The 10,671-nt window shown below is 37.1% G+C and overlaps 1 protein-coding gene and 1 long non-coding RNA gene across 3 annotated transcripts; one reads left to right on the top strand and one right to left on the bottom strand.

Moving 5' to 3' along the window:
• Positions 1-1,623: 1,623 nt before the first annotated feature.
• On the top strand, positions 1,624-4,237 carry LOC141831757 (tubby-like F-box protein 6). The gene is made up of 3 exons (XM_074719163.1): positions 1,624-1,749; positions 2,375-2,554; positions 3,629-4,237. The coding sequence occupies exons 1-3, from the start codon at positions 1,712-1,714 to the stop codon at positions 4,089-4,091; spliced, it is 681 nt and encodes a 226-aa protein (XP_074575264.1). The 5' UTR covers positions 1,624-1,711; the 3' UTR covers positions 4,092-4,237.
• A 5,257-nt stretch (positions 4,238-9,494) lies between these two features.
• On the bottom strand, positions 9,495-10,626 carry LOC141831395 (uncharacterized). Of its 2 annotated transcripts, none has more exons than XR_012602056.1 (5): positions 10,455-10,626; positions 10,249-10,323; positions 10,094-10,156; positions 9,896-9,938; positions 9,495-9,697 (listed from the first exon to the last, which is right to left on the bottom strand). It is a non-coding gene; the product is annotated as an uncharacterized LOC141831395 (long non-coding RNA). The 2 variants fall into 2 exon arrangements; XR_012602057.1 differs by having other exon boundaries at positions 9,495-9,688.
• Between the last annotated feature and the right edge of the window lie 45 nt (positions 10,627-10,671).

Genomic DNA, 10,671 nt, shown 5'->3' with positions numbered 1-10,671 from the left:
ACTCTAAAAAGCAATTACTTTACTAGTGATAAATGAGCATGAGAATAGAATATTTTATGTGGTGCCTAATTAATAAGTTTCCTTTATGTGTTGCATGAGATGCCTTGATACATATTCTTGATTTCTTTATGGGTTGCATATGCATGCTCATATTTTCTCTACATTGATACATGAGATGCCATGATAGTTTTCTTTTGTTTATTTGTACTATTACATGAACTGTCACCCTAGTTATCCCTATTCCCTTTATACTATGACATGAGATGCTGTGATAGTTAGTTCTATTTCCTTTATGTTAGTACGTAAGATGCACTACTAGGTACCATGACTTTGTTGTTCTACATGGTGACTATGATAACTCCTGAGTGGAAATTGGAGTACTTCAATATATGTACCAATATGGGAAACCTTCATGATGGTTCAGTTAGGGTAGTCCTAAAAAGAAAGTGCTACATATTAAATTTTGCAAACATTTGATGAGATGTGGAAGAGGAATAATGTATTCTAAGGGCCATATATTTGACGATATTTTATGTGATCAGAGGTGATGACTCAAAGATGGAGTTGAGATGTTCGAGTTAGAGATCAAAAAATAAAATTTACTAATAGTCAGAATAGGTAGTAATTGCTAACTTGTGCTATTACATGTTTACATTTTTTTCCATCTAAGATTATTATGTCATGCACCACTTTCTTTTGGTTATCCACCGAGTCATAAACCCTACCCATCTTCACTCTTTGAACAGATAGGTAGAATGGATTCAGACTAGAGATTAAATCAAGTTGATAGGTAGTTGCTCAAGATAATGCTTCAGTCTTGTTGTTTATTTAACTACATTGGTTTTATTATGTTATGCATATTGTTAGTCAAAGGTTATTGGTTTTTATATCTATTTGCATTTTGTGATATGGATGTTATATTTAATCAGTGTTGTCTGAGAATGGAATTTATTATTGTGATCGAGTGTGCTTATTTTATCTGCTTATATTGTTCCATAACATGATTGGATTATTCTGTGTATGTGCTATAGATTTTTTTTGTTGTTGTAGAACTATCCTAAATGAGATGCCCTTCCTCTTGTGTGTAAAACAACCGTCAGGGCACAACCCAAACCTTTGCCAAAATTGGGATTTGAATTACGCATCAGCAAGTTCGGAATGATAGGTACCTATTTACCAGCCCTAGGGGAGTGTTGGAAAGTTAATTGAATAAATCCCGAATTAGTGGTATTATAATTTGTTCTTTTTAGAAGCTATTCTTTATCTGTTATATTTCTCCCATAATTTTGAGATTTGCCTTAAGTTTAGGGATTTTTTTCTCTGTTATTAGAACAAATCAACCTTGATTTATTTCCTTTAACATAATTGAAATTCTGTTTCACATAACATGTGTTAGCATGCTTTCTTCTATTTAGGGTCATCAACTTTGCTGAGAACAAATTACCATGATCATATATTTTAGTTTGGGAGATACTGTTGGCTGCTATATATATATATTTCTCTCCTTTTACTTTAACTCAGTAGACTTCTTGAAAAATATATCAGTTTTTGCTTGCTTAACTCTTATTTGAATTCTGTAGTTTCTTATTCCAATCACTTATTAATGCATTCTTTAACAGCATTGACAGATGATGGCAAATTCCTCCTCTCTGCACGAAAATGTCGGCGGGCTACATGCACAGACTATCTCATTTCTCTTGATGCATTTGACATGTCAAAGGGAAGTCGCACATATATTGGGAAATTAAGGTGATTGTCAAATGCTGTCCAATTTTTTTCTTCTATGAAGATGTTGCTTGCTAATCAGGATTCAATCTTTGGAGTTTACGAAGGGCAAGTGTGTGTACAGTAATAGTGTTAAATGATTTAGAGAAACTGGAATGTGCTCCATGTGCCTTTTATCTGTTGCTATAAAATTGAGTCTGATTCAAGTATTGTCAATATAAATAGGAATGGCTTAGTTTAATTTCTGTGTTAACCTAGATTGAACTCCTGAATACATAGATTGTATCTTGAATTTGTTCTTCTAACTTCTTTGACCTTTGTGTTCCAAAGACATAGGCAATGGCTATTCATCCACTCTAGTTACAACAATTGTTGTGTATATGTATGCCTCAAATTTCAGAACTTGGTTATTGCCTTCAAATTACCTGGTTGTTGAAGCAAAGTGCAAGTAGGTCATCCTATTATTACAAATCTTATGTACTTCCTGAGATTTACTGAGTTCCATAATGTGTAAAATCTTAAACTGGAGATTTTAAGTTCTTTTCCATCAGATACATGTGCAAAATATGACAAGAACTTTGTTATCTGTAATAGAGAATTTATTTGTTTTTAAGTCAGGATTAATTGCATTAGTTCCTGATTTTTACAGATCTAATTTCCTGGGAACAAAATTCATTGTCTATGATGCTCAGCCACCTAATGCTGGAACTGTGATCTCAAGAAGTAATTCCACTCATAAAGTTGGTTCCAAACAAATCTCTCCCAGGATTCCTGCTGGAAATTACCCAGTTGCACACATTTCTTATGAGTTGAATGTCTTGGGTTCCAGGTAAATAGTATGCCAACTTTTATTCTCCTTGCCACCAGAAGAACAAAGGTTATTGAAGGTTTATATCCTTCTGGAGATTAATGTTGTTGCATACTTCAATACGTATCTCTACGCTTATAAATTCCAGTTGTGTGCTCTTTTGTCTTTGTCTTTGTCCTTGTCATCCTGATTCCTTTGTTAAATGTACCTTGACATTGCACTAGTGTTTAGAATGGGAACGAGCAATATATCATCCTATTCAACCCACCTCTCATTTTGGAATTATTCATTAACTTTTGGAGCATTTAAGTGTCAAATTCAACTTTGCCTGTAAATGACATTCTTAGATATTTTATCTCAAGTTAAATAATTAATGTTTCATCTCAAAGTTCCTTGAACATGAAAAGTAAATAAATAAAAATATCTATGAGCGTTAAGACATGCTTTGTTCAAGAATCAATTTAGTCTTGAGAAGTGAGTTAAAAAATTGCTGTTACTGAGCAATTGATCTTCTATTGCTGTTGTTTTCTTCTCCTTTTTTTTCTTTTTTTAAATTGCATTATTGCAGGCAGTCATTATACTCGTTGTACATTAAAGTTATATACATGGAGTACACTGTGGGAAAAGCAACAGACTTATTTTAAAATCATTATAATAATCTGAAATTGAAAATCATGCTAGTCAGTAGTTGTAAATATGAGGTCAAGTGAACTTGTCCAAAAAACATTGAGACCATTGTGTCGAAAGGCCATTGCGTCAAAAGGTTATTCAATATGATCACCATTAGAAAGTTTAGAGGAATACACCATGAAAATCTACAATTGGTTTTACATGCACTTTTTTGTAGCCAGTTGCATGGTTTGTCTACTATATAACATTTCATGCTGTCTCTACATTATTCAAAGGCAAGTTTGCGTTGCTCCCTCCCAAAGCACGTGTTTCTTGGACTGACTAGATATGTGGCATTGGTTACCTAATCTTGTACTATGATGCCATTTCCAACTCGAAGAAACATAATTTTGCATTAAATTTATTTGCTTTGTAAAATCATTTGCTTGCTTTATGAAATGTGCATTCATTATGATTTTCCTCCAGAGGTCCGCGAAGAATGCAATGTGTCATGGACTCAATACCTGCTTCTTCAATCCAACCAGGAGGGGTGGCTCCGACACAGACAGAATTACTGCATAATTCGACTGTTGAAGCCTTTCCCTTCTTCAGATCTAAGTCATTCATCAGAGAAACCTCTTTGGGATCATTGACTGGTATGAAAGAAGATAATTTGATTTTAAAGAACAAGAATCCAAGATGGCACGAACAGCTTCAGTGCTGGTGCCTGAATTTTAGGGGACGCGTGACTGTTGCATCGGTGAAGAACTTCCAGTTGGTTGCTTCTGTAGAAAATGGGCCAGCCACACAGGAGGACGAAAAGGTTGTTCTCCAGTTTGGCAAGGTGGGGAAGGATCTGTTCACAATGGACTATGGCTATCCTATATCGGCATTCCAGGCGTTTGCTATTTGCCTCGGTAGCTTTGACACCAAAATAGCTTGCGAATGAAGACCGCGACAAATCATATTTCCTTTCATCTCTATAAATGTTATCCTGGGCATTTGGGATGGCATCAACAAAGTACCAATGTCATACTTGTCTAACTATTGTTTTTTTTTTCAGTTTGATTTCATTATTGGCTTTTGACGACTTCAGTCAGTTTCTGTGTTAAATTAAAGCTAAGAAGCCAAGTTTATTATTGGAAATTTCTGCTGCAAATCCAGACAGCTTCCTCCATGGATTCACAGACGACGAGAGCTTGCACTTGACTTTGAATCACGAGTGGCCACGAGCTCCTAGTCTAGCTGTGATTCAGACTAGTAAAGGGTGATTTCTTTTTTCCTTTCTGCTTATTTCCTCTGTTTTCCTCAACCAAGCCAACACCTCCAGAAAAACAAAAAACATTCATAATACATTATGAGAGAGCCTTCCAAAAGACCTACTGCACAACACTCCAATCACACACGCTGCCTCACACTTCCTCATTTGTCCCCGAATGATCAAACTAATTCCAATTTGTTGACATGCATCATCATCATACTCACTAGCACTGCCGGCTATTAACATCCCAAACACGGACAACCAAATGATTACAAGTACCACCAAAAACTGCCGACGCTGACGAAGGCCTTTGCTGAAGTGAGGTTGCATCGACCTTACGTACAGGCCATTCACATCTGCGCTAAGGACTCGTGCGTGCCCCTGCTCCACCATTTAGCACAACAATGCTGTCTGCATTCCTCCTCATGGCTGCGCGATGCGCAATAAGCATTGTGGTTTTGCTACCCATAATCAGCGCGCCAAGTGCTAGCTTCCTGCACTACTCCACTTGATTCACATTCTATAGAAGAGCTACCCTCGTCCAACAACAATATAGGAGCACTCTTCAACACTACTCTAGTCCAGGTGTCAAATTGTTAAGAAAAAAGAACAGCAATTTATTGAACCATGTTGGCAACTTTATGGAATACTCAAATAACGTAACATTGCCGGCTGCTCAAAGCTCCTACATCACCTGCTTCACCACTTTCACTGCCTTTCTGAGTTCCTTCTTCAGCCAATTCCATTCTCCCGTGAGAAATCATAACTCTCTTCCCTTCTTCGGCCAAAAGTCCTCATCCAGACTTCGTAATCTCCTCCAGGCCAAACTCCCTCCGACAAAACTTTAATTTGTTTTTTGATTTTTCATCCAGTTATAAAATCACTTCCTGTGACAATGTCAAAGATTCCATTATCATCTCCAAAGGTAATATTTTTTAGGTTATTTATTTTCTTGGGTCAAATGTTGTAGCATTAGTGACAATTTAGTTTAACTTAGTTTTACGAAAGCTATTTGATTGAATTTTACAATGCTCAATTGTTCTTTTGTTATACCATAGAAATTTTAAAAAATCGCATTAACTTTTGGAAGAAAGATGCAATCATCAACTTTAGAGAAAAAGTTACATTGAATGAATAAGTTAGAACATTTTATAATTTTTTTTTCTAAAACTTCCACAAAAGGAAAGGGCCATTCAAAAATACATTTTTCTTGGAAATCACATTAGAGTTATATGCAATAACCCCTTTGTGTCATTCCTTAGCATATCAAAAATTCCACAACTTAGGAATTACTAGTTAATATATTTGAGAATTGAGATTTTGATAACAACCATTTAATATATTATTTTGACTCTTATATTTAATGTTTGAACTCTCTTGTGTTTCATTCCTTGTTTATATCATATTTTATGAGTAAGGACTTATTTTAAGCTTTATTTAAATTCCATCCTAATTGATAGTCTTTTTTTATTGAAATGTGAATGTACCTTACTTTGTAGTCATTAAAGGAGGGCTCAAACATAGGAAATATAAACTGACACGGTCTAGTTGTGTCCCCTGACACGACCTGGTCATGTCCCTTGCTAGAATCCAACAAAATGCTCCAGAGGCTAACATGGTTTGACAGTGCTTTTTAGCATGACCGTGTCCCACATTGGAGGTTACAAACTCCACTCTAGGGGTCAACACGGCCTAACTGTGCTTTTTAGCATGGCCGTGGCATGAGCTGACTCATTTGGGGAGCATAAAAGGCAAAGTTCATATATAGGGTAGGGGTCGTCTTCTTCCTAGAGGATCTCCACCATTTCCACCTCTATCCAAGCCCTCATCCGATTTAAGAGAGACACTACCATCTCCACCTCCATATTTGGTGGCCACCATCATGCACAAGCACTCATTCGGCTTAGGAGAGTCGCTTCCATCTATTGTAACGCCCGCCCTTCATGCTTTCTAAGAGCCGGGTTACTTTCTTACACTTTACTTCTTGTATTATTTGAATTGCTACTCTATTTAGCAATAATTTAAAATTTTCTAACTTGTGCGGAAATCTTTTCTATTATGTTCAAATAATAATCAGGTTTCAGAACCTCTGATATACTATTCATAGATTTAAACTTCATTTAAACACTCCATTAAATTCTAAAGCAAACTAAAGCATTTCTAACTATATTTGCATGCAAAGGATCATAAATGAACTTCTTGCACTCTTTAAAACTAATCTACATACAATGTATCACATAGTATATCTCATGCGCCAAAAGTATCAATCTCAAAACCTAGTTAAGCATTAGTTCATTTTATGACTTAAGAATTTCATGCATATTCATTGAAAAGACATGGAATCATAATATCTAACAAACACTAACCAAAAGTAATCTATTTAATCATTAGCAACAGAAATACGAGATGATACCCAACATATGTAAAACTAATAATTTATGAGATTTTCTTAACAATGAATAGAAAGTAAAATCTCTAAATTTTCTTAGCAATTAAAAAAATCTTAATATGCTCTTAGCAAATTCCCAAGGCTTTCCATAGTACAGGCATCACACACACCATCACGCATCCCCTTGTCGCCTTCCTTCAAATTTGCTTTCCTTTTTCTTTGTCTGCAGTAAGATGATGTGCATAGAGTTTATAACTGTTTCTTATACTTTATTCGCATATCTTTCTACTTTTCATGCTATATCTTGCGTACATTACATCCTTTATCTGTGCATTTGGCATTGTATTCCTTATTTCCTAGTTCGGAGGACTGCTCATGTATTTGTGTGTTTCAGGACGGAAAACGGAGTAAAATAGGTGAAATGGAGTACTAATTGAAGACAAGACAAAACAGGGTCGTGCCTCACAGGCAGGGCCGTGTCTATCACCTCCTGAGACTGTGCCTTAAGGGCACGGACGTGCCCTCAAATAGAAGCTCAACAAGTCCAGGTTGTGCCCTACAGGCACGGCCGTGCCTTCCTCCTGCAGCAGCCAGACATGGCCGTGTCTCTCAGACACGGCCGTGCTTCCTCAATAGAGCCACGCCAAGGCATGGCCGTGCCTCCCAGGCACGGTCGTGTCTCCCAGGCATGGCCGTGTCTCCCAACAGAGGAGACAGGCATGGCCGTGCCTCCCAACAGAACACCAACTCTGCCTGGCCGTGCCTCACAGGCACGCCCGTGCTGTTAGTGAGAGCCCTAGAGCTAATCATTTGATGATTGTTGTATGGACTCAAATGTATCATATTTCTATATTTTATAAAGGCATTTTGTGTTTATTATACTTACTTGTATTAGTGCCAAATAACTAAGTATAATAGCGTCCTTGAGTAGAGTGTTCATATCTATATCAATCGATTAGATGAATCGATAGTGAGATGATATAAAGAACACTACTCTAAATTATTCCTAGTCGAGTATTAACATTCAGGGACAATGTTAATGCGACGAGACTGTTAGGATCTCACAAGTCATGGATTGAGATATCAAGTTCACACATGGGTATGTATTGGAGAATGTATACTGAATGACCCGCCATGAGCATTTTATATGAGTGTCATATACTTTCTCATGATTATCTTCTTCGATTGGTTTCTTGGTTCTGCAAGAGTGTTAGCGGAAGTAAAATATAATAGAGAAAATAATAGATCAACGCTAACCCGGTTCGTTTACTTGGTATCCACCTCCGCAGAGGTGACTAATCCAAGGATCCACACGCACGCACACACCCGCTGCACTATGAATCGTCTCCTTCTCGAAAACCTCGAAGGCGGAGAAACCTTTACAACCTTTTCGTTCTCCTCAAAATGATGTGAAATAATATTTAGGAGGAGAGGAAGAAAGCAAAGAATCAGAGAACAACAAGTTCTCAAAAGAAGCACTAAAGAATAAAAGAATAGCAGAAGTTCTTGAGTTGATCTCGAGCAGACTTCTTTTATAATTCTTCGACATCAGTCGACTGCTGGCAGGGCCAGTCGACTGATGGCTTCAATCGGCAACAAAATCTTGCATTAAAGCGCATTAAATGCTTGCCATCTTTCTCCAACGTTCAAATAGCAGTCGACTGATCCAAGACCAGTCGACTGGCATCAGTCGACTGTTGGCAGGGCCAGTCGACTGCCCAGTCGACTCCTGTCTTCCTCTGGCTCGACTGATTTTTCTGTGTGCGTCTGATTTATGAGCAGTCGACTGCTGGCAGGGCCAGTCGACTGGTGAAGCTGAAAAATCTCATTTCAGCTTCTCTTGACCTAGACCTCGGCCTTCAAACACCTCCTATAGCCTCGTGCCTTCCCTGGATGCTCCATCATCCTCGCACTAGCTTGAGATGCTTCCATCAGCTTCGTCATGTCAAGTCTTTGCCAAGACCAACCTTGGACTTTTCCTTGCCAAGACTACCCACTTGGACTTTTCCTTGCCAAGACTACCCACTTGGACTTTTCCTTTGCCAAGACTACCCACTTGGACTTTTCCTTTGCCAAGACTTCCCACTTGGACTTTTCCTTTGCCAAGACTTCCCACTTGGACTTTTCTTTTGCCAAGACCAACCTTGGACTTTCCTTTGCCAAGACTTCCCACTTGGACTTTCCTTTGCCAAGACTTCCCACTTGGACTTTTCTTTTGCCAAGACCACGCTTGGACTTTTCTTTTGCCAAGTCTTCAACCTGGACTTTCCTGCAAACTTGCATCACACATGTTAGATCACAAGTATTGCCTAACTTTAAACATGGTTTAGCCAAACATTGAAACTCAATGCACTTGGGGCAAAGATTGCACCAACAATATCACTTAACGACAACGCTTCCAAACCGATGTCATTGATGCTAAAACTGTTGTAATAAAACTTAATGACAACGCTTCCAAACTGATGTCATTGATGCTAAAACTGTTGTAATAACATTTAACGACAACGCTTCCAAACCGATGTCATTGAATCTTAAACTGTTGTAATAACACTTATTTTTTTAATGTTGTTTGTAAATTATGATCGAGCAAGAGTGACATCAATCTAAATCCCAATAGTACAAAATTATCATAATATTATAAATTCACCCAACAAATCACAAATAGAAAAGCACCGATGTATTTAATCACCTCATTATTTACAAATAACCAAAAGTAACTAACACAAATATTCTTCTTGTAACATATTACATATTCCATGAAAAAAAGCTAATAGAGATACACATCAAGTCAATATCCACAAATTACATTACATGAAAATGTATGCATCCTTCATGCAAGGAAAGCCATCCATTGCTCTTGAGAAGAGTGAGGATATACCCATGAGTTGCAAATGACCTGTGGCACCTACATAGGAAAGCAACCATTTTTCAACAAAAATGACAAGACTTGAACAGAGGAAGAATCAAAACTCAACACTAAAGTATACAGAAAATACAAGTTAGATTCCATGATTATGACTCACATGGAAGAATACAAAGGTATAAAATGTTAGATTCTATGATAAGAACACAAGAACATCTTATCCCAATTAAGATGACCGACCGTGTATTGGGTCCGAGAGCCAACAGTTCTTGTTCCTAGGACCCTGCAAGTGCACACATGAATGAGTTATAAAACAATCTTATTTTTTTACAAAAATATATAGTTAATATCACACAATTTCAGTCGATTTTCTTTTATTTAATTGTAAAAAATCCTATAACAAGTGATTCATGAGAACACTGGAAATGAAAGGATTACCATAGGAAGGCCTATTATTTTTAAATCCTCGTCTGTCATGTGTTTAAGAGCTGCCATATCGACCTGTATAAGCAGTGTTTAAGAAAAAATCTGCGCGAGTTAACGAAATATCGTTCATTCCTGAGGAACAAAAGTTAGATATTTAGGATGCCTACCTCTTCTACCTTGAATGTTATTGAATATTTCTCTAGATCTAACAACTGCAGGAACCTGTCAACTGAAAGTTCTATCTGCAAAGAGAAACATGAAAGCTATCTTAATATTAATTGGAGAATAAGATGAAGAATCAGATTCAAAAATTCATCATGAACAGCACGCAAGTGCAAGACTAGTGACAGGTAATTGCTCGATAAGAACACACAGGTTGTTTTCTTTAGGCAAACTTAGGAAAGGTGCAAAAGTTCCATGAAGATTGGGAATGAAAGAGTGGTATGCAAGTAAGCTGTGAAGCTCATGCCAAAGGTCTTCAGCATGCAGTTTGTCTGTATTTAAATGGATACAAAGTCAATGTAAGTGTGATAACAAACCAATAAAAGAACTGTTATCTAATCATAAATTTAGGCCTTCAATATAGTATA

This window comes from Curcuma longa, chromosome 7 (assembly GCF_044706935.1).
Source record: "Curcuma longa cultivar G26 ecotype Majalengka, Jawa Barat chromosome 7, ITB_CL_G26_1.1, whole genome shotgun sequence".
Classification (NCBI taxonomy): domain Eukaryota; kingdom Viridiplantae; phylum Streptophyta; class Magnoliopsida; order Zingiberales; family Zingiberaceae; genus Curcuma; species Curcuma longa.
This window is presented reverse-complemented; position numbering and strand designations above follow the sequence as displayed.

Bases quoted from the DNA above. Each gene is read 5' to 3' on its own strand.
- LOC141831757 (XM_074719163.1), top strand. From the start codon at position 1,712: ATGTCAAAGGGAAGTCGCACATATATTGGGAAATTAAG. The intron at 1,750-2,374 runs GTGATTGTCAAA...TGATTTTTACAG, and splicing joins ACATATATTGGGAAATTAAG to ATCTAATTTCCTGGGAACAA. The intron at 2,555-3,628 runs GTAAATAGTATG...ATTTTCCTCCAG, and splicing joins TTGAATGTCTTGGGTTCCAG to AGGTCCGCGAAGAATGCAAT.